Source organism: Balaenoptera acutorostrata, chromosome 5 (assembly GCF_949987535.1).
Source record: "Balaenoptera acutorostrata chromosome 5, mBalAcu1.1, whole genome shotgun sequence".
Classification (NCBI taxonomy): domain Eukaryota; kingdom Metazoa; phylum Chordata; class Mammalia; order Artiodactyla; family Balaenopteridae; genus Balaenoptera; species Balaenoptera acutorostrata.
In genome coordinates, this window is record NC_080068.1 from 56,765,130 (window position 1) to 56,789,671 (window position 24,542).

General features: G+C 36.1%; 1 protein-coding gene across 6 annotated transcripts in view; it reads left to right on the forward strand.

The window, feature by feature from the left end:
* CENPC (centromere protein C) overlaps positions 1-24,542 on the forward strand; it is an 89,421-nt gene that overhangs the window by 14,330 nt on the left and 50,549 nt on the right. For 5 of the 6 annotated variants that reach the window (XR_009008352.1, XM_057546726.1, XM_057546727.1 and 2 more), the window contains exons 5-8: positions 6,365-6,470; positions 16,442-16,727; positions 17,983-18,198; positions 21,614-22,224. Coding sequence is in view for 5 of the 6 variants with exons in the window: in XM_057546726.1 (XP_057402709.1) it covers positions 6,365-6,470; positions 16,442-16,727; positions 17,983-18,198; positions 21,614-22,224 (1,219 nt within the window). In the remaining variant the exon portion in view is untranslated. The remainder of the gene's footprint in view (positions 1-6,364; positions 6,471-16,441; positions 16,728-17,982; positions 18,199-21,613; positions 22,225-24,542) is intronic. The other variant, XM_057546728.1, reaches the window with a different exon arrangement.

Sequence of the window (24,542 nt, forward strand, 5' to 3'; positions counted from 1 at the left end):
TATTCCTGGACCAGGGCTTGTACCTGTGTCCCCTGCATTGGCAGGCGTGATTCTTAACCACTGTGCCACCAGGGAAGTCCCTCATTTCTAATTTTATTGATTTGAGTTCTCTCCCTTTTTTCTTGATGATCCTGGCTAAAGGTTTATCAATTTTGTTTATCTTCTTAAAGAACCAACTTTTAGTTTTATTGATCTTTGCTATTGTTTTCTTCATTTCTATTTCATTTATTTCTGGTCTGATCTTTATGACTTCTTTCCTTCTACTAATTTTGGGTTTTCTTTGTTCTTCTTTCTCTTGTTGCTTTAGGTGTAAGATTAGATCATTTATTTGAGAGTTTTTTTGTTTCTTGAGATGACATTGAATTGGTATAAACTTCCCTCTTGGAACTGCTTTTGCTGTGTCCCATAGGTTTGGGGCCATTGTGTTTTCATTGTCATTTGTTTCTATGTATTTTTTATTTTCTCTTTGATTACTTCAGTGATCTGTTGGTTATTTAGCAGCACACTGTTTATCTTCCATATGTTTTTTGTTGTTTTTTTTTTTACAGTTTTTTTCCTGTAATTGATTTGTAATCTCATAGCATTGTGGTCGGAAAAGATGCTTGATACGATTTCAATTTTCTTAAATAATCTGAGGCTTGATTTGTGACCCAAGATGTGATCTGTCCTGGAGAATGTTCCATGTGCACTTGAGAAGAAAGTGTATTCTGCTGCTTTTTGGTGGAATGTCCTATAAATATCAGTTAAATCTGTCTGGTTTATTGTGTCATTTAAAGCTGGTATTTCATTACTTATTTTCTGTCTGGACGATCTGTCCTCTGGTGTGAGTGGGGTGTTTTAAGTCCCCCACTATTATTGTGTTACTGTTGTTTTCCCCTTTTATGGCTGTTAGCATTTGCCTTATTTTTTTTTTTTTTTTTTAATTGAGGCTGCACAGTAGGGGGTGAGGTCTCCCCCTTGTGGCCTCCTGACTGTATTTTAAATAAGGTTTCTGTTTTTTTTTAAAATTTATTTATTTATTTATTTATTTATGGCTGTGTTGGGTCTTCGTTTCTGTGTGAGGGCTTCCTCCAGTTGCGGCAAGCGGGGGCCACTCCTCATCGCAGCGCGCGGGCCTCTCACTGTCGTGGCCTCTCTTGTTGCGGAGCACAGGCTCCAGATGCGCAGGCTCAGTAGTTGTGGCTCACGGGCCCAGTTGCTCCGCAGCATGTGGGATCCTCCCAGACCAGGTCCCAAACCTGTGTCCCCTGCATTGGCAGGCAGACTCTCAACCACTGCACCACCAGGGAAGCCCTGCCTTATGTTTTGAGGTGCTCCTATGTTGGGTACATAAATATTTATAATTGTTATATCTTTTTCTTGGATTGATCTCTTGATCATTATGTAGTTTCCTTATCTCTTGTAACAGTCTTCATTTTTTTTTTTAAATTATTATTTATTTATTTATTTTTTTGGCTGTGTTGGGTCTTCGTTTCTGTGCGAGGGCTTCCTCTAGCTGCGGCAAGCAGGGGCCACTCTTCATCGCGGTGCGTGGGCCTCTCACTATCATGGCCTCTGTCGTTGCGGAGCACAGGCTCCAGACACGCAGGCTCAGTAGTTGTGGCTCATGGGCCCAGTTGCTCCGCGGCATGTGGGATCTTCCCAGACCAGGGCTCGAACCCGTGTCCCCTGCATTAGCAGGCAGATTCTCAACCACTGCGCCACCAGGGAAGCCCCAACAGTCTTTATTTTAAAGTCTGTTTTGTCTTATATGAGTATTGCTACTCCAGCTTTCTTTTGACTTCCATCTTCATGGAATGTCTTTTTTCATCCCCTCACTTTCAGTCTGTATGTGTCCCTAGGTCTGAAGTGGGTCTCTTGTAGACAGCATATATATGGGTCTTGTTTTTGTATCCATTCAGCCAGTCTGTGTATTTTGGTTGGAGCATTTAATCCATTTACATTCAAGGTAATTATTGATACCTATGTTCCTATTACCATTTTCTTAATTGTTCTGGTTTGTTTTTGTGAGTCTTTTTCTTTTCCTCCTAGAGAAGTTCGTTTCACATTTGTCATAAAGCTGGTTTGGTGGTGCTGAATTCTCTTAACTTTTGCTTATCTATAAAGCTTTTGATTTGTCCATCAAATTTGAATGAGATCCTTGCTGGGTAGAGTAATCTTGGTTGTAGGTTTTTCCCTTTTATCACTTGAAATATATCCTGCCACTCCCTTCTGGCCTGCAGAGTTTCTGCTGAAAAATAAGCTGATAACTGTATGGGGATTCCTTTGTATGTTATTTGTTGCTTTACCCTTGCTGCTTTTAGTATTTTTTCTTTGAATTTAATTTTTGTTAGTTTGATTAATATGTGTCTTGGTGTGTTTCTCCTAGGGTTTATCCTGTATAGGACTCTCTGTGCTTCCTGGACTTGGGTGGCTATTTCCTTTCCCATGTTAGGGAAGTTTTTAACTATAATCTCTTCAAATATTTTTTCCAACCCTTTCTCTTTGTTTTCTTCTTCTGGGACCCCTATAATTCAGATGTTGGTGCAGTTAATGTTGTCCCAGAGGTCTCTGAGCCTCTTCTCAATTCTCTTCTTTCTTTTTTCTTTATTCTGCTCTTCGGCAGTTATTTCCACCATTCTATCTTTCAGCTCATTTATTTGTTCTTCTGCCTCAGCTATTCCGCTGTTGATTCCTTCTAGAGTATTTTTCATTCTAGTTATTGTGTTGTTCATCACTGTTTGTTTTTTAGTTCTTCTAGGTCTTTGTTATATATTTCTTGTATTTTCTTGATCCATGCCTCCATCCTATTTCTGAGATTTTGGAACATCTTTACCATCATTACTCTGAATTCTTTTTCAGGTTGGTTGCCTATTTCTTCTTCATTTATTTGGTCTTGTAGGTTTTTACCTTGCTTCTTCATCTGTAACATATTTTTTTGTTGTCTCATCTTTTTATTTTTTTGGTGGGTGGGGCTGTGTTCCTGTCTTACTGGTTGTTTGGCCTGAGGCGTCCAGCACTGGAGCGTGCAAGCAGTTGGGTGGAGCTGGGTCTTGGTGCCAAGATGAGGACTTCTGGGAAACCTCACTCTGATTAATAATCCCTGGGGTATGAGGTTCTCTGTTAGTCTAGCAGTTTGGACTTGGTGCTCCCACTACAGGAGCTCATGCCTGACCCCCAGCTTGGGAGCCAAGATCCTGCAAGCTGCACGGTGTGGCAGAAAAACAAACAAACAAAAAAACCCAAAAGGCAAAAGTATAACAAAGAATAAAAAATAAAATAAAATTAGAAAAGTAAAAAATTTATTAGAAAAAAAATATATAAATGAAACAGCAACAACAAGGTAAAACAGAACCAGAACAGGAAAAAAGAAAAAAAAAACAAACCAGAGAAGGCCTTTGCTGTGGGGTGGCAGGACCTAGGTTCAAGACCCATGCGGCTGGAAAAGTCCCTGAGGGGACCTTGAGTGTAGAGGTTTTGGCCTGGGACCCCAGCAGACTAGCTGGGGGCTGAGAGGTTGGGGGAAACTCTGGCCATGTTCCCCTCTGATTCCCCAGTCCCCTGAAGGTCTCTCCCTGTCCCGCCAATCCCCTCACTGTGGGTGGGCCCCTCCTGAGCATTGGAACTCCTCCCCTCCCACAGCCACGCCTCAGGGGCACTGGTCCCGTCTAGCCTCTACTTTTCCTCCCCACATGTCCTACTGGGTCACTTGGGGGTTCCTCCTGTCCCCATAGGTGTCTGAGGTCCCCCACTAGTGCCTGGTAGGTGCTCTAGCTGTGTGGAGACACGAATTCCATGTTCTCCTACTCCGCCGTCTTGACTCTGCTCCCCCCATACATCCTTTAACAACTCTTCTGTTGGCAGGCCCTACCTGGAGCCCCTCTTTTAGAGGTGCATTGTACCTTGAAAAACTGAACTTATGGGTTTCTCCTTAAACATAAATCTGTCTGCTTCTGGGCTTATTTCATTGTTAGCATGTTTCTGGTCTTTCTGGGCTGCTTAGTTGCTACTGATCTGCTTTCCAACCTAAAAAAGTGTATTGATGTCTCTCATCTACTCTCTTCTCTTTCTTTTCATCCTTCTGGGTTTATACATTTAAAAAAATCCTTAGTGGGACTTCCCTGGTGATGCATTGCTTAAGAATCTGCCTGCCAGTGCAGGGGACACGAGTTTGATCCCTGGTCCGGGAAGATCCCACATGCCGTGGAGCAACTAAGCCTGTGTGCCACAGCTACTGAACCTGCACTCTAGATCCCGCAAGCCACAACTACTGAAGCCTGTGCGCCTAGAGCTTGTGCTCCGCAACAAGAGAACCACTTCAATGAGAAGCCTGCACGCTGCAATGAAGAGTAGCCCCCGCTCGCCACAAGTAGAGAAAGCCTGCACACAGCAGCAAAGACCCAATGCAGACAAAAATAAATAAATAAAAAAAATAAATTAAAAAAAAAAAGAATGCATTAAAAAAATCCTTGGTGAGGTTTCAAGAGGGAGTAGAATATAATGAAAACTTGCTTTTGTTACTTCACGTAATTGAGTTCCATAGTGTATCCGCTGAACTAGCAATGTAGTGGCTCCATTATTTACATATTTCCCTATTGGTAGATTTTTAGATTTTTTCCCTCTATTCATTATAACAGTGATGTAGTGAACAACCTTTGTTTATGCCTCCTTGTTTGCATTTGTAAATTGAATTTCTCTAGGATATGTATTTTTGAAACGAAATTGTTAAGTATTGTCAATCTTTTCTGCAGAATGGTCTATTAGTTCACTTTCCCACCTGTAATGTGTGAATGAGTTTTCTCTTTTCTAGAATTAAAAAATTACGACTTGATATATTTCAAATTTTCAAAAGAAAGCATGTTATGTACATAAGGTATTAAAAATAACATAAATGAACATCCATGTGCCCATTTCTCAATGTCAGAAATACCAGTACGTTTGAAGCACCTATGTGCCCCTTTGTGATCTTATTCTTTTGCCTCTCCTCCCTGCACAGAGGTAACCACTGTGTTGAATTTCATGTTCATCATTCCCATCCTTTGCTTTATAGCTTTACCACATGTGGGTGTGTGCTGACATTTGTGTCAGTATTTCTTTCACTAAAGACATAGGTCCTACTACCATTCACATGTTGGGTGCTAAACTAGATAGGACTCATGAGACTCCACTTGTAGTTAGTTGTGCTCATGACTGAGATTTGTTATAGGCATATAGTCAGGATACACAGCCAGATCAGTAAGAGAAAAGTACACATCAGGCAGAGTATGGTGGAATCCATGTCAGGCTCTCCAGAGGGGCCACACAGAGTGCACTCTTTGCATCCAGCAGTAAAATGCTATAAAACATGTACAGTCTTTCTGCCCTGGGAAGCCTTTTGAGATTTAGCCTGTTTTTATTGGGAGCTGGTTATATTGGTACCCTCTGTCCACCAAAATTCTGTATTCCCTGAAGGAAAGAAGGAAGATGTTCACCATAAATCACATTGTTTATACAAACAGTCTAGGCAGGCTGGCATAGCAGGTTCCAGTTGGTAATGGAGGAAACATTCTGAAAGCCAAGACTCTGTGTGCCAGCCAAGGGCTAGTCTTGTAAGCAGGTTTTTTTTTTTTTTTTAAATTTTATTTATTTATTTTTGGCTGTGTTGGGTCTTCGTTTCTGTGCGAGGGCTTTCTCTAGTTGTGGCAAGCGGGGGCCACTCTTCATCGCGGTGCGCGGGCCTCTCACTGTCACGGCCTCTCTTGTTGCGGAGCACAGGCTCCAGACGCTCAAGCTCAGCAGTTGTGGCTCACGGGCCTAGTTGCTCCGTGGCATGTGGGATCTTCCCAGACCAGGGCTTGAACCCATGTCCCCTGCATTAGCAGGCAGATTCTCAACCACTGCGCCACCAGGGAAGCCCTGTAAGCAGGTTTTTAAGTGATCAGGCCTGGTGCATTAACTCTTTCCTGCATAGAGTGAATCTCTAAATACTATATATATTTAGTGTTTTACATGTTTTTGCATCTATTCTGAACTTTACATAAATGAGATTATATACTTGTGTGACTTGCTTTTATTAACATAATCATTCATGTATGCTGTAGTTTATTCCTTTCACTGTTGTATTTGTGATATTGTGATATATGACTATACGGTAATTTACTTATCCAGTCTTCTGGGAGAACAGGCTTTTAAAAGCTGTTCAGAGCAGTATTGTTTCTGTGGTAGGTTATATGAAATTTCAGCTTTGCTAGATAATATGAAATTGGTTTCTAAGGAGTTAAGTATGCAACTTTACCAGCTGGTTTATTGTTTTTAAAGATACTTTTTTTTTTTCAATTTAAAAACAAATGTGTTTAATCAAAATTGGTAATTTAATAGAATAGATCTAATGTTGTATCTCTTTTAGACTCAGTGCCAGAAATCACATCCAAAGTCAGGTACAGTTTCTTCAAGGAAGAAAGAAACCCCTCTGCAGTTAATTGTGGAACCAAGTGAAGCTGTCAACAAATCAGGTTGGTAGCATCCCCATGGGTGATATTTGCCTACATATATTCAAAGAGTTAGAAATGCTGAAGGTAGCACATATGTCGGCTTGAGTGACAAGGTCAGGGTCAGCCTAGGCAGAATTGTGAAATGGATGAAGTTGTTTTTGAGTCCCTCTCAAGTCCACTGTCAGTGTATTTTTTTTTAACAAAACATGAATAAGTTTTTTTTAAAAAATTTTATTGAAGTATAGTTGATTTCCAATGTTGTGTTTAATTTCTGCTGCACAGCAGAGTGACTCAGTTATACATATATATTCTTTTCCATTATGGTTTATCATAGGATATTGAATATAGTTCCCTGTGCTATATAGTAGGACCTCGTTGTTTATCCGTTCCATATATAATAGTTTGCACCTGCTAATCCCAAGCTCCCAATCCTTCCCTCCCTCCCCGCCCCCCGGCAACCACAAGTGTGTTCTTTATATCTGTGAGTTCATTTTTGTTTCATAGATATGTTCATTTGTGTTGTATTTTAGATTCCACGTATAAGTGATATATGGTATTTGTCTTTCTGACTTACTTCACTTAGTCTGATAATCTCTAGGTCTATCCATGTTGCTGCAAGTGGCATTACTTCTTTCTTCTTAATGGCTGAGTAATATTCCATTGCATATATGTGGCACATCTTCTTTATCCATTCATCCGACAGTGGACATTTAGGTTGTTTCCATGTCTTGGCTATTGTAAATAGTGCTGCTATGAACATAGGGGTGCATGTATCTTTTCGAATTATCTTTTTGTCTGGGTATATGACCAGGAGTGGGATTGCTGGATCATTTGGCAACTCTATTTTTAGTTTTTTGAGGAACCTTCATACTGTTTTCTATAGTGGCTTCACCAATTTACATTCCTACCAACAGTGTAAGAGGGTTCCCTTTCTCCACACCCTCTCCAGCATTTATTATTTGTAGACTTTTTAATGATGGCCATTCCGACCGGTGTGAGGTGGTACCTCATTGTTGTTTTGATTTGTGGAATAATAAGTTTTATCTGATTATTATATGGTTTTTTGTTTTAGTGGTAGGAGCGTTGTTAATAGGATGTGGTAAGAGACATTAACTTAAGAATTATTATAGGGACCATAGCTTTAAGAGTTTTCAAATACATTTTTCTTCTTTTCTTTTCTTTCTTCTTTTTTTTAAAAAAATATTTATTATCTCATACAGTTTCTATGGGTCAGGAATTCAGAAGCAGCTTAGTTAGGTGGTGCTGGCTTGTAATCTCTCATGAGGTGGTAGTCAAGATGATGGCCAGGGTTGCAGTCATCTGAAGGCTTGACTGGGGCTAAGGATGTATTTCCAAGTTGACACTCATGTGGGTCTGGTTGCTGGCAGGAAACCTTAATTTCCTCCCATGTGGGCCCCTCCATGGACTCCTTGAGCATTTTTTTTTTTAACTAAGGTATAATTTACATAATATTAGTTTCAGGAATACAGCATAATGATTTGATATTTGAATATATGTGGTCAGTGTTCTTTTTCTCTCTGTTGCATTTTGTTGCATTTCCTTCAGTCATTTTATATGTGCTGCCAGTTTTTAAATTTTTTTGCATTTTTCAAATTAGAAAAGTCCTTCATTTGAGGTGAGTCAAAGATTTAAAAGAAAAAGCTACTAATCATTACTCCCCTCATCCTGCTGAGGTAGCCTTGAATCCTTCCATATCTTCATTGGTGCTCCTGAACGAACACATATATAAACATGTGTGTGTGTGCACATGTTTTCAGAAGAGGCTTTTACAATTTCCTTTTATACCAGCAATGTAAGAAAGTGCCTTTCACCTGATAGAGTATTTACTATTCTATTGAACTTTTTGCCAATTTGATCAGTATTAAATGATCTCAGTGTTACTTTAGTGATTACCACTGAGTTTGAACACCTTTTCATAAGTTTACTGGCTATTTGAAATTCCTTTTTTATCTTTTCATATCCTTTGCACATTTGTTTTTTCTAGTTTATGAGAGATCTTTAAATTGAGTATCTGTAACTGTTTATCTGTAATTTGTGTAATTTATCTGTCATTTATCAGATATTTTTCCAAATGATCCCTAGACTATTACAGATTTTGGTTATAGTATCTTATATGATGGATAACATTTTTTACTTTAATTGTCAAATGTGTGTGTGGTTTTTTTTAAAAATAGCTTTTGAGTGTCCTGTTTTGGTTAAAAGGTCTGTTTTATCCTAATGATATATGTAATATCTTAGATTTTCATCTTAACATCTTTTTTTCTTTTTATTTTAAATTTTTAATCCATCTGGAATGTGCTTCGGTGTATAATGTGGCATAATGTTATAATTTTATTTTCTTCCTTATGGTCAGTTGTGCTAGTTCCTTTTATTAATTATATAATCCATTCTCATATGAATGTGCTACTTTTATCATGTATTAAATCTCATATATCATTCAATATGCTTTTGAATTTTGGTCTATTTGTTTATTCTTAATGTCAACACAATACTGTTTTTTACTAATTGTAGTTTTATAGCATATGCTGATATAAAGGTATCTATTTATATATCTAGTTCTGATACATGCCACTATTCTGCTGTTCTTAGACCTTTTTAATTTCTATGAATTTTGTTTGTTCAGTTTCCAATAAAATTTTGTTGTGATTTTAACTAAAGTTGCATTTAATTTGTATAGTAATTTTGTGAAAATTCATATTTTTGCATCATTTAGGTTTTCTACTTAAGAACAAATATGTCTTACATATTTATGTCCTTCAAAAGTGTGTGAAGGGTACTATCAAGAGCATGAAAGGATAACCCACAAAATGGGGGAAAATAATTGCATATAGTATATCTCATAAGGCAGTGGGCTCCAACCTTTTTGGTACCATGGAGAGGTTTTGTGGAAGACAATTTTACCATGGACTGGGGGCGGGGGGGGGGGCGGGTGGTTTTGGTATGATTCAAGCGCATTACATTCATTGTGCACTTTATTTCTGTTATTATTACATTGTAAGATATAATGAAATAATTATACAACTCACCATAATGCAGCATCAGTGGGAGCCCTGAGCTTGTTTTCACTTGCCAGTCACTAATAGGGTTTTGATATGGGTCTGCAAGCAATTGATTTATTATGGTCTCTGTGCAGTCAGACCTCTCTGCTAATGATAACCTGTATTTGCATCTGCTCCCCAGCGCTAGAGTCACCACCTCTGTTCTACCTCACATTAGATTCTCATAAGGAGCATGCAGGCTAGATCCCTTGCATGTGCAGTTCACAGTAGGGTTTGTGCTCCTATGAGAATCTAATGCCACCGATGATCTGACAGGAGGTGGGGCTCAGGTGGTAATGCGAGCGATGGGGAGCCGCTGTAAATACAGGTGAAGCGTTGCTCACTCACCTACTGCTCACCTCCTGCTGTGTGGCCTGGTTCCTAACAGGCCATGGACCAGTACCGGTCCGTGGCCTGGGAGTTGGGGACCCCTGTAATACGGGATTTAAATCCAGAATACATAAAGACTTCCTGTAACTCAACAACAACAAAAATAAACATCCCAACTGAAAAGGGCAAAGGACTTGAATAGACATTTCTCCAGTTGGCCAGTGAATGTGTTTTACCTGCCTTCACTAATTGAGTTTGCTTTCAGACTTGCATGTCCTTCAAGTGGCATGTAACCTGAACAAGATACTTGCCTGAGTTGTTTTCTGGGAACTTGAAGTCAGCTGCATCTAGTTTGTGCTGAGCTGGTTAAGACTGAATAGGACCACCCTTCAACTGGTTATGCTTAAGGGTCCACTCCAGTAACCTTTTGACCATGCAGAGGCCTGTGCAGAGTGATGATTATTGCAACTTTTTTTCAGTCACCTTTCCCCAAGCTCCCCACACCTCAGATCATCTTGCTTGGCTGCCTTGCAAATAAACCCTCTCTTTGCTGCAAACCTTGTTGTCTCAGCGTTTTGGCTTGCTATGCATCTGGCAAGCTGATAACAACTGCATGAAAAGTTGTTCAACATTGTTAGTCATTAGAGAAATACAAATCAAAACCCCACAGAGATACCACTTTATGCATATTAGGATGGATATTATTATTTTTTAAATAAAATAAAACATGTTGAGGATGTGGAATTTATAGAAACCCTCATGTATTATGCAGCCAGTGGAAAACAGTTTGGTGGTTCCTCAAAAAATTAGGTATTAAGTAGCATTTCTACTCCTAGGTTTATATTCAAAAGAATTGAAAACAGGGACTCAAACAGATACTTATATATACCCCAATGTTCATAGCAGTATGATTCATAATACCCAAAAGGTGGAAACAACCAAAGTGTCCCATGAACAAGTGAATGGACAAACAACATGTGGTACATGTGTAGAGTGGAATATTATTCAACCAAAAAAGGAATGAAGTTCTGATACATGCTACAACATGAAAGAACCTTAGAAACATTATGCTAAATGAATATACTTCTGGACTTTCCTGTCGTCTTTCCCTTAGTGATTTCTAGTCTTGATTTCTTTATGGCATAGCATATATACACTATGTCATTTTAGTTCTTTTAAATTTGTGAAGATTTGTTTTATTTGTTTTATGACCCAAGATATTGTCTGCCTTTATGCATGCTTCATGGGCACTTGAAAAACAAGTATTCCGTTGTTGAGTGCAGTGGACCATAAATGTCAATTATGTTGTATTACTAATTTTTATACATTGTTTGATGCAGTTTGCTAAAATTTTGAGAATTTTTTGCATCTAAGTTAATGAGAGATAGTGATCTGTAGTTTTCTTTTTTATGCTGTATTTGTATGGTTTTGGTATCAAGGTAATGCTCACCAACCTTATAAAATGAGTTGGAAATTATTCCCCCTTCTAATTCTTAGAAGGGATTATGTAAAATTGATTTTAATTCTCTGATTTTTTGGTATAATATTCTCCAGTGATATCATCTGGTCTGTGGCATTTCTTTTTCAAGAGCTTTTAAGTTACAAATTCAATTCTTTAATAGTTATAGGACTATTTAGGTTATTTATTTTATCTTGGCACATTTTTGTTTATGGTTTTTGAAGAATTGGCCCATTTCTTCTAAGTTGTTGAGTTTATCAGCATAAAGTTGTACATAGTATTACTTTGTTATCCTTTTAAAATGGCTGCAGGATCTGTTGTGATATACCATTTTATTCTGGATATTGTTGATTTGTGTCTTGTCTTTTTGCCTTTGTTAATTTTGTTACAGGATTATCATTTTTATTCACTGTTTTAAAAGAACTAGCTTCTTGTTTCAGTAAGTTTTTGTGTTGTTTTCCTGTTTTTAGTTTCATTGATTTCTGCTCTATTTTTTCCATTCTTGTCCTTGGTTTGGGTTTATTTTGCTCTTTTTTTTAGTTTTTGAGGTAGAAACTTTATTTTATACTTTGGTTTATAATCCAGTACTATTTTATTAAATTTGTTACTCAAACTGTTCCAGCTTTGGCCATTAGAAAGCTCTTTCACTGGCTCCTGTGCCCCTTTGATGGACCCCATCTTTGTTGTTATTGCTGTTGTTTTTGAACACTTCCTTACCTTCTGGAACTACAGGATGTTCCAGGCTCAACTTACCCTAGAATCAGCCATTTCTCCAAGGAACCAGTGGTTCCTTTTACTGGAGAATGGTATTAGGAACCAAGATCTGGGTGCTAGGTGTGCTGTTACTCCTGGGGTGTTAATGCTTCAAGACTGTCTCAACTGACAGAGCAAGAAAATATATGTGTGTATGGTAACCGGTATATATACACATATCTATAAATATTTTTCTGTGTAACTGTATCTGTATTAAGTTAAACATGAATTCATATTGATGTTTCCAACTGTAATTTATTACCACATGGATTACTCTTGTTTCTTTGCCTTGCTTATCTGTAAACGTCCACTCTGTGTGTAAGAAACTTGGCACTTACCATTCACCATCCACCTACTTAACTTTTTATTCCTATATAGATGTATAACAGTATCAGAATTGTTGACTTAAACCCGTGGAAAACAATTTTATCTACTGGAGTACAGTGCTTATGTACAATTTCTTTATTGTACTTAATTTACAATATTGTGTTAGTTTCAGGTGTACAGCAAAGTGATTTGGTTATATAAATATGTATATATGTACACATACATATACTTTTTTCTTGATTCTTTTCCATTATAGGTTATTATAAGATATTGAATATAGTCCCTGTGCTATACAATAAATCCTTGTTGTTTATCTATTTTATATATGGTAATGTATATCTGTTAATCCCGTACTCCTAATTTATCCCTCACCCTCCTGCCTCTTCGGTAACCATAAGTTTGTTTTCTGTGTCTGTGAGTCTGTTTCTGTTTTGTTTTATTTTTCAGATTTCACATGTAAGTGATATCATATAATATTTGTCTTTGTCTATCTGACTTACTTCACTTAGTATGACAATGTAATGTACAATTTCTTTAGCTTTTAGTTTTACAGACTCCCTTCATTTCTAACCTTACTTAGGTCAGCATTTTTCCTCACCCCCATAAGTGAGGTTGTTTGTACATATCATATCATATCATATCATATATCATATCATATCACATCATATATTGTATCATATGATATATCATAGAATGTGGTATATGTAATACTGTGTGACTTCCAAGGTTAGGACATAAAAGGCTTCTGCTTGGCTCCCTCCCTTTCTCCTTGTTTCCCTCTTAGGATACTCTACCTTATAACCCAGACATCATGCTGTGAGAAAGCCCAAACTAGCCTACTTGCAGACATACATAGACAGCAATATTCCTTCGGCCTGCAGCCAGCCTCAGATGTTAGACATGCGAGTAAGCAAGTTTTCAAATCATTCCAGGCCCCAGGCTTCATGGAGTAGAGACAAGTCATCCCTGCTGTGCCCTGCCAAATTCCGGCCCCACAGAATTCATGAACATAATATATGGTTGTTTTATGCAGCCAAGGCATGGAGTTACTTATTATGCAGACAGAGTAACTAGAACAACTCCCTAATTCCCAACTGACATACTGTTGTCATATATTTTATTCCTGTTATCCTCTATTGTAATTCTGCTGTGTATTTTGGTATCTTTTATCTCTATAAGACTTTATTTTTGCTTTAATCAGTCAGTGTTTATATTTACACATACATCACTGTTTGTGCTCTTTATTCCTTTTTAAAAAATGATTTTAAAAAATTATGGTAAAATAATATAACATAAAATTTACCATTTTAAACATTTTTAAGTGTACAGTTCTTTGGCATTAAGGACAGTCAGGTTGTCCAACTGTCACCACCATCCATCCACAGAACTTATTCATCTTGCAAAACTGAACCCATTAAACAATCTCCCTCTACCCCCCAGCCTCTGGTAACCACGCTTCTACATTCTGTTTTTGAATTTGACTACTCTTAAATACCTCATATGAGTGGAATTGTGCAGTTTTTGTCCTTTTGCAACTGGCTTATTTCACTTAGCATAATGTCCTCAAGTGTCAGCCAGCTTGTAGCGTGTGTCACGTTTTCCTTCCTTTATAAAGCTGAATAATATTTCACTGTATGTATACAATATTTTGTTTTGTCCATTTATCCATTGATGGACATTTAGGTGGTTTCCACCTTTTGTCTTTTGTGAATAATGTTGCTGTGAGCACAGATGTACAAGTACCTCTTGCAGCCCCTGCTTTCAATCTTTTTGGATATATAGGCAAAAAAGGAATTACTAGATCATATGGTAATTGCATTTTTAATTTCTTGAGGAATGACCAAGCTATCTTCCATAGTGGCTGCATCATTTTACATTCCCACCAGCTGTGCGCAAGGGTTCCAGTTTTTCTATATCCTCACCAACACTTGTTAACTTGTTATTTTCTCCCTCCCTCCCTCCCTCCCTTCCCATCCTAATGGGTGTGAAGTAGTATCTCATTGTGGTTTTGATTTGTTCATCGTTATCGTCATTAGGGAATTTTAAATTAAAACAACAGTTAGATACCACTACACAACTATAATGGCTAAGATCCAAATGCTGGGTCTCTTTTTGTAACTCCTATTTCTTTGAGAGTTTCTGTCTTTTCATTTGTTTCAAGAGAATTTATAATTGAACGTTAAGACATTTTTATGGTGGTTGCTTTAAATAAATTCTTGTTAAATAATTCCAGCATCTGATTCATCTTGTCCATTTGCATCCATTGATCATATTTTCTTCTTCAGATTGTGTTTTTTCTTTTTTTAAAATTTTTATTCTGATGAGTCATTTTGATTGTATCCTCAACATTTTGGTTATTATGTTAAGGGACTCTTCATTGTATTTCAGTCTTTTGTTATAGTTCCCCTGTTTTGCTTTAATGTGAAGGCTCTTGCCTATTTTTGTGGAGTTTATTTCCAATGACATTTAAGTGTTTAGAGTTCTAGCAGTGGTATTTTGGTTTGTTTCATTATCTGATGCTACAGGGGATTCACCACATTATCCGTTGTTGCTTAAGGTTTGAGGTTCCTAGCAAATATACCTTCTTCCAGCTTTCAGAGTTCTGTTATTATTGTTTGTTTAAGTTGTACTTAAAGGGAGAAGCAGGAAAAAGTGAGTCTATGTAATTTAGTTCCAGAACCAAAAGCCCATTTTGGCTTATTTTAAATTTTTAATCTTTTCTTTTTGAGAGTATGAATCAGTATGATTACTACCCAGCCATTCTACTTTTTGTTTGATATTTAAAGGTTAAGGGTTAAAAGAATATATATTTCTCTTTATATAGATATAAAGACATATGTGTATGATATATTCTCTTTGTATAGATATAAAGATGTATGTGTATATAAATATTCTCCCTATATATACATATATTTTATATATCTATATATGTATCTGTTCTATATGTATATGTGTATGTATATGTATAAAAGTGTGCTCATCTAGCTGCCCTAGTTTACCCAACTCTTAACCTAAAGATTGAATCTCATAATTTCTCTAGGATTACCTGTTACTTATTTTAGCTATGTAAAGATTTATTTAAATCTTTAAAAGAATTTTTACTTTATTGTGCTAAGAACATTTTATTTTATTTATTTATTTTTTAAAATTTTATTTATTTTTGGCTGCATTGGGTCTTTGTTGCTGCGCACGGGCTTTCTCTAGTTGCGGCAGGCGGGGACTACTCTTCGTTGCAGTGTTCTCATTGCGGTGGCTTCTCTTGTTGCAGAGCATGGGCTCTAGGCACGCGGGCTTCAGTAGTTGCAGCATGTGGGCTCAGTAGTTGTGGCGCATGGGCCGTAGAGCTCATGGGCTTCAGTAGTTGCAGCACGCGGGCTCAGGAGTTGTGGCACATGGCCTCAGTAGTTGTGGCTTGTGGGCTCTAGTTGTGGTGCATGGGCTTAGTTGCTCTGCGGCATGTGGGATCTTCCTAGACCAGGGCTCGAACCCGTGTCCCCTGCATTGGCAGGTGGACTCGTAACCACTGCACCACCTGGGAAGTCCCAGTAAGAACATTTTTACATGAGATCTTCCCTCTCAACAGATTTTTAAGTGTACAATAGAGTATTGTTATGTATAGGCACAATGTTGTACTCTAGATCTCTAAAACTTATTTATCTTGTATAACTGAAACTTTATACCTGTTAATTAACAACTCCGAATTTCTCCCTTCTCGTAGTCCCTGGCAACCATTATTCAAATCTCTCCTTCTCTGAGTTTGACTATATTCAAATCTTGAATAAATTTACTATATCAATAAAATTGTGAATTTTCTGTTTGAGGATTTTATTCATTTTAGAACTGTGGAGCATGGACCAAATACACCTTTCAGTTTATTAATTTCATAAATTAGAACTCTTAAAGTACTTGTATATTTTAATCCTGGATCTTTGATTATAAACTTAATGACCTGTGAGTCTTCTGGAAACTTTCTAATTAAATTGTTGCTGAATTTTAAAAAGCACATTTCGTTCTAGTATTATTATTTAAAGAGTTTTTAATATCTTCATGTAATTTTCTTCTAGTTCAGGCCCATGAGGTTCATCAGAAAATTTTGGCAACTGATGTTCATTCTAACAATACATCTGACTCGAGAAAAATGTCAAGTAAAAAACTAAAAGATCATCACAATGAAGCTGATGAGGAATTTTACTTATCTATTGGCTTACCTTCTGATCTTCTGGATGCAAAAGCATCTTCATTGCAAAAGACTATTCCATCTGTTGCCCAAAAGAGAGAAACCTATACTTCTGAAAATTCAGTAAATACGCTGCCTTCAAGTACAGAGATTTCTCATAAAACCAAAAAAAGGTGAATTTTTGTTTATTTAAAAGATATTAATCTTACTATAGCTATTTTATCTTTTATGTTAAAAAGTGGGTAATTTAGTCTTTTAGGTATTTTATAGTAAGTATTGAGGAATATTACCATGTTTTGAGAAAAACATAACATGCATTCAGTATATATTCAGTTTATATTTAATATGGAAGGCCTTAAAGTGTTCTTCAGAGAAGTTTGGGGGTAAACTTTTCTATGGTCTATGGAAAAGCATGTTTTTTTCTTTTTTCTTTTCTTTAAGATTTATATTTTAAACTACTGTAGACATACAGAAGATAACACAGTAGGCACTCACATATTCAGATTTGACATATGTGAATATTTTGTTATATTCAGATCTTTCTCTTTTTAAACAAATGTTTTTTAATTGAAGTATAGTTGAATTACAATGTTGTGTTAATTACTGCTGTACAGCATAGTGTCTCAGTTATACATATATACATTCTTTTTCATATTCTTTTCCTTTATGGTTTATCACAGGATGTGTTTTTTTTCCTTATAATAAGTTTTCTATAACTTCCTAAGAGAAACAATTTGTATTTTCTCTATGTTATTTCTAATTATAAGGGTAGGTATATATCAGGTCATCTGAGGGTAGCAAAGAGTAAGTTTTGTTGAGGATGAGTTGTGGTAAACCCACATCCATTTCTTGAGGCTTTCCCTTTGGCCTTTAAGAAGCAAAACAGATTGTTCAAGGTCCTTTGCTATTGGGAACCTCTGCCATGAGTGTAATATCTTTCTAGGGTCTTGTGTGGTTCTTGGAGCTGAGGAGTTAAGTACCTTCTAAGATTTTGCTATTCAGTGTGCTCTGCAGCTCAGGATCGAGAGCAGTGGCATTATCTGGAAGCCTGTTAGAAATATAGAATCTCAAACCCTATGCTAGACCTACTGAATCAGAATCTACATTTTAATAAGATTCTCCAGATGATTCAAATTCATATTAAATGTTTGAGAACTAGTGTTCTAAGCTACACATTTCCTTGTTATATGATTTAGCCATTCTTTTTCTCTCATTTTTTTCTATCAACAAATATAAAATTTAATTTTTCTGAGCAATTTGCCTTGTGTATTTTGTGTAAGAGAAACACATCAGCATTTATAAATTTTAAATAAAGGCCCACTGGAAAATTTTGTAAGCAGTTGTATTGTCACTGTAAGGGAGTTCAGGAATACTCATAACTCAACAAATGGTGGGAACATTCATCATGTCTTCCTTTTAACCTTTTAGGTTAAACTTTGAAGATAAAGATGATTTGAAGAAAGTAGAAGTAACGAATAAAGTATCAGAAATAGAGGATAAAGTATCAGAAGGACCACAAGAGAGGAAACAGTTAGGAACATCTCAAAAAAGAATACAAGATTCAGAATGTGAAGATCACCCACAAGCTAGGAAGAGTTTTTCAACATTGTTTTTAGAAACTGTAAAAAGAAAAAGTGAATCCAGGTGAGTTATTAAGAAATGGTCCACATTTTTCTTTCACATTCTTTGAATAGTATCTAAGGATTCTTAATGATATTTAACTAGAAGTTAATCTTAATTGACACAATTTTTAATTGAAATTATGTCTAGCCCATAAGGAGAGAGTAGTTTCTTACCAGTAAATTAATCCCAAAGCCATCATTTAAGGGATATTGAATTAGATGTGAAAGAAAAGTTTATTCAGCTTTCATTGCTTCTGTTCATCAGCACTTTCTAGTATGTATGAGATCAAAGAATAAAGACCATATTTAGAAATAAAATTATGTCAGGGTGCCTGTATTTCAATATTAAGTGTTTTAAATATTTGTTCTATTTCTTTTGATTGTGTTAGTAAAAGGATAGTCCTAAAATAAGTTTTAATCTGTTCTTGCCTACTTAAAAACCTTCAGTGGTTCTACAATATCCATACAGTGATTCTGAACTGGCTGCACATTAGAGTTAACTAGAATTAATAGCAGATAGGGTTGAGAACCACTGGTCTATAGAATAAACTTGAGATTTGTCAGCTGGTATTTAAGGCCTTCACTGTCACTAGTGAACTGTTTCTACTAACTTGTCATACATATTTGCAGTTGTCCTGGCTTTGGCACACCTTTTCCCCTTGTCGTATGCCAATTTATATTTTCTTCTAAGGTCCATGGTAGGCTTCTGATTTTTTCCAAGTCCCACTCCAGTGTTTTTTAAAATAGTTTCTTGCCTTGTATTGTAGTTTAGCTATTTTATATATCTTTCTTAGTAGGTTAAGACATAAGCCCTTCTTTCCAGGAGTTTAGTTTCTTTTGTATTTTCTGTGAGATCTATCAGAATGCTAGTGAATATATTAGGAAGGTTTTATAAAAAACATATTGAATGAATGAAATTCCTCTTTGGTTCAGTCTGTGTTCCATAGTTGACTCCTCCCTCCCCCCACCCCTCCAGTCTTCCTCCCTCTCCCCTCGCCTTTCTGTGTGTGTGTGTATATATATATACAGTATATATATACATATATATATGTGGCATCTTTTATCCCTTGTATGGCTGTTGTCCCCATAATCTGATAGAAATATGTTACACTTAGGGGCTAATTATATCTATGTCCAAAAAAGTAATTAAGTATTTTTTAATGTGCTGGTTTTTTTTTTTTTGATAAACTAGTGAGTAAAGTGTATGTTTAATTGATGTAGCCAGATGTAACTACTCACTATTACTTGTGCTTTCCTTCTCCTTTTCTTTGCTTATGCTCTTCCTTATGATTGTCTTTCTTGTATTTCCTCATGACCAAATCATATCCATTCTTCAAGATCCAACTCAAATGCCACAGAGTCTTGATTTTTTCCACCTAGCCAGAAGTCATCTTTCTCTAGTCTCAAAGTGTTGTCTTAGTCCATTTGGGCTGCTAAACAGACCATCACAGTCTGGGTGGCTTACAAACAACAGAAACTTACATTTCACAGTGCTGGAGGCTGGGAAGTCCAATATCATGGCTCAGGTAGATTCACTGTCTGGTGAGACTTGCTTCCTGGTTCATGTATGTCTATCTTATTGCTATAACCTCAAATGGTAGAAGGTAACTTTCTGGGGTCTCTTTTATAAAGATACTAATTCATTCATGAGCCATTCCACCCTAATGACCTAATCACTTCCTAAAGTCCCCACCCTCAAATACCATCACATTGGGGATTAGGTTTCAATTTATGAATTTTTGAAGGATATAAACATTTGATCTATAGTAAGTATCAAAGCTGTTTCCTAAGGATATCTTTGGTTTGAATAACCTTGAAGTTATGGAAGTCTCTTGAATAGAGGAGTAGATTTAGAGAGTTCTTGTTGGCTGGTTTGGGAAGGCTTTATTTTTAAATACTTAGCATTACTTCTTTAATATATAGAATTAATAGATATTACAGATAACATACAATAAAGCAAATTAAACATATTTATATCAGATTGGCTTTTTCTTTAAGTGCTGAAAAATAATATTTCTGTTTAAACATGGTCTTCTATTTATATATTATGTGGTCTATTTATATTGACTTTGCTTTTTTATTAGATTTTCTAGAGTTTTCTAATTATATATACTTGTAAGACTCTACCTATTAGAAGACAGTATATTTCTTAGCATATATGTGTATATATTTTTTACATTATAAGATTTATCAGGGGTTTGAGATTAGAGAAGTAGAGAAGGCATTTTCATTTTATAATCTTTTTTTATATCTTAAAAATGAGAAAAAAACTAGACATGATAATCCAGTTCTTCCATTCTTCCTTTTCTTCTACTGTGTATAAAAATAGTTAAGCATCCTTACTCAAGTGAAAAAGGCAGAAACAGGAGTGTATATGCTGGCTTTGGAATTTGGATGTTTACCCTAGGTGTTTATTTTTGCATATTCACTCCAATATGTGGTTTGCTCAAGGCTGTTGTCATAAAAAGGAGGGAAATGCAAAATGACTCCATCAGATTACCATCTTTTGAATAATTCCATCCTTCTTTAGAAAACTTTTCCAACTAATTGGAAGAGATGCTGTGTAATCCCAGTGTGCTTACCTTTCTAGATACACTTCATTTATTTCTATACTCTGATTACAGTATTAAAACACATATGAAAATGTGTGAATTATCCAACTTGGAGTGAATTTTTACATAATATAATTTAGTCTGTAATTTTGTAGCATTTTCTTAGACTATTAGGCTAGAAGGTATCTCAGAAATAATCTTGTTTTGGATGTTAAGAGATTCAGGCCCCAAGAGACATCTATATAAACAAAATTTAATATAACATTATATATAATAATGGCATGCATTTTTGTACTGTAAGTCAATGTATCTGGGCTGTATTTATACATCTCTGGGTTTTATCTGTTTAATGTATGTAATGAATGGGGGAACATCAAATTAGTTGATGCAGTAGAGATTCCTTCCAGCTCTAAATTTCTATGATCCCATTAGTGTAATAAATGAGTATGCTCAGATATTATAGAAATGTAAAAGGAGGGAAGGGTTTTTAAAAAAAATATTTATTTACTTATTTATATTTGGCTGAGTTGGGTCTTAGTTGCGGCACACGGGATCGTTCGTTGTGGCGCGTGGGCTCTTCATTGTGGTGCATGGGCTTCCTCTAGTTGTGGCGTGCGGGCTCAGTAGTTGCAGCACATGGGCTCAGTAGTTGTGGCGTGCAGGCTTAGTTGCCCCATGGCATGTGAGATCTTAGTTTCCCAACCAGGGACCGAACCCACATCCCCTGCGTTGAAAGGCGGATTCTTAACCACTGGACCACCGGGGAAGTCCCAGGAAGGATTTTAATGGAGAAGGAAAAATTGAGGAGACATGTGAACTGCTATTTAAAGCAAAGGTAAAAGCTTTACTTTTTGAGCTGTTATTTATTGTAACATTCTGCTTTAGTTCTGTTGTTAGGCATATAGCAACTGCTCCACCTCATTTATCTCCTGCAAATAATATGAAGTTATTAGAAGATGAATTTATAATTGATGAATCAGATAAAAGTTTCGCCAATCAACCATGGATTACTATACCAAGAAAGACTGGGCCTCTGAAACAATGCACAGTATCTCCTAATGAGAGCACTGTACTCCTTCAAAGGAAGAAGTCCAGAGAAAAACATGACAGTGTATCATCTACAAGTTTGAAAAGTGACAAACATCCTGGCAAAGCTCACCCAGAAGAGAAATCTCAGTCCTCTGAACAAAAAATACTGGGTGGGAGCTGTGCTTTGACAGATGAAATGGAAAATAATTGTAAATCTTCAAAATATGAAATGTATTCTGAGAATGCAAAAAAGTCATCTGGAAACAAAAGGACTATAAAACAAAAACGGGGAACAAAATTTAAGGCCAGTGTAGTTGAAGAAGAAGTTGACATGGAACAATCTAAAGGTAAAAATATAAATATATCACATATTGCCCAAGACAGGTTACAAAGAAATTCAGACCGAAATATGGATGAGGGTGAAGAGATAAGTGTTCACACTTCCAAAAAACAGTTGCTACCTCTGGGTAAGTGTTTATATTTAATTTATATGTATAAATACTTATAATGTGAGTATTTATATGTAATGTAAAGTGGTAGAATATTATTCTACCACTTTGTGTTTTTGTGATACTCCTATTTAGCTTTGGGAAGTAGGCAAAGTAAACTTAAATCTATACAGGGCCTCAAAAGCCTACAAACTCTTTTCTAGAATCTCTTTATTTTACATATAATTCAACTCCAGGTCACTTGACTTTTGTGTAGCTTCTAAAATGGCAGCATATATAAAGGGAAAAGTAAAAGGTAAAGGCTTAGTAAACCAGGTAGTTACCAGAACACAAATAAGACAGCATCATATATTCTTGAGGCTTATTAAAATATAAATTGGGAAAAAATTAAGCTAGTGGGGCTAGTTCTTGTAGATAAAAATTAATACTCTTCTATTCCATTATTTACTCATTATTTATTTATTATACAAACTGGGACATTTGAGAATGGGAGAGGAGGTCAGGACAGTAAGCATAAACTGGGACTGTCCCGTCAAACCTGAAATATGGCCATTCTCCTTATGTCATCACTGTATAGTGATTAAGATTTTTAATGGTGACACTATCATGAAGAAAAGATCAATTTGTGCTTTTTGTATCACTTTTTTTTATTGAAGTATAGTCGTGTTTCAGGTGTACAGCAAAGTGAATCAGTTATACATGCACACACACACACACATATATATTCTTTTTCATGTTCTTTTCCCTTATAGGTTATTACAAAATATTACAAAATATTGAGTATAGTTCCCTGTGCTACATAATAGGTACTTGTTGGTTATCTATTTCATATATAGTAGTGTGTATATGTTAATTCCAAACTCCTAATTTATCCACCCTTCCCCCCACCTTTCCCCTTTGATAACCATAAGTTTGTTTTGTATGTCTGTGAGTCTGTTTTGAAAATAAGTTCATTTGTATCTTTTTTTTTTTTTGTAGATCCACGTATAAGGGATGTTATATGATATTTGTCTTTGTCTGGCTTACTTTGCTTAGTATGATAATCTCTAGGTCCATCCATGTTGCTGCAAATGGCATTATTTCATTCTTTTTTTATGGCTGAGTAATATTCCATAGTGTATGTGTGTATGTATATGTGTGTGTGTGTGTGTGTGTGTGTATTGTGTATATATATATATATATATATATATATATATATATAATACACACACACACATATTTATACATCACACCTTCTTTATCCATTCATCTGTGGATGGACATTTAGGTTGCTTCCATGTCTTGGCTATAGTAAATAGTGCTGCAGTGAACATTGAGGTGCATGTATCTTTTCCAATTACAGTTTTCTCTGGATATATGCCCAAGAGTGGGATTGCAGATCATATGGTAACACTATCTTTAGTTTTTTTTTTTTTTTAACATCTTTATTGGAGTATTATTGCTGTCTTTAGTTTTTTAAGGAACTTCCATACTGTACTCCACAGTGGCTGCACCAATTTACATTCCCACCAACAGGGTAGGAGGGTTCCTTTTCCTCCACACCCTCTCCAGCATTTGCTATTTGTAGACTTTTTGATGATGGCCATTCACACTGGTGTGAGGTGATACCTCATTGTAGTTTTGATTTGCATTTCTCTGATAATTAACAGTGTTGAACATCTTTTCATGTGCCTCTTGGCCATCTGTATGTCTTCCTTGGAGAAACGTCTGTTTAGATCTTCTGCCCATTTTTTGATTGAAGTTGTTTGTTTTTTTGATACTGAGCTTCATGAAGTGTTTGTATATTTTGGAGATTAATCTCTTGTTGGTTGTTTCGTTTCCAACCAAATATTTCCAATGGGGAAATATTTTCTCCCATTCTGTGGGTTGTCTTTTTGTTTTGTTTATGGTTTCCTTTACTGTGCAAAAGCTTTTAAGTTTAATTAGGTCCTATTTGTTTATTTTTGTTTTTATTTTCATTACTCTAGGAGGTGGATCCAAAAAGATATTGCTGTGATTTATGTCAGAGTGCCTGCCTATGTTTTCCTCTAGGAGTTTCATAGTATCCAGTCTTACATTTAGGCCTGTAATCTCTTTTGAGTTTAGTTTTGTGTATAGTGTTAAAAGAATGAAATTAGAACATTCTCTATCTGTGGCTGACGAGTTTTCCCAGCACCACTTATTGAAGAGATTGTCTTTTCTCTATTGTATATTCTTGCCTTCTTTGTAAAATTAATTGACCATAGGTGCGTGGGTTTATTTCTGGGATTTTTGTCTTGTTCCATTTATCTGTATGTCTGTTTTTGTTCCAGTACCATACTGTTTTGATTACTGTAGCTTTGTAGTATAGTCTGAAG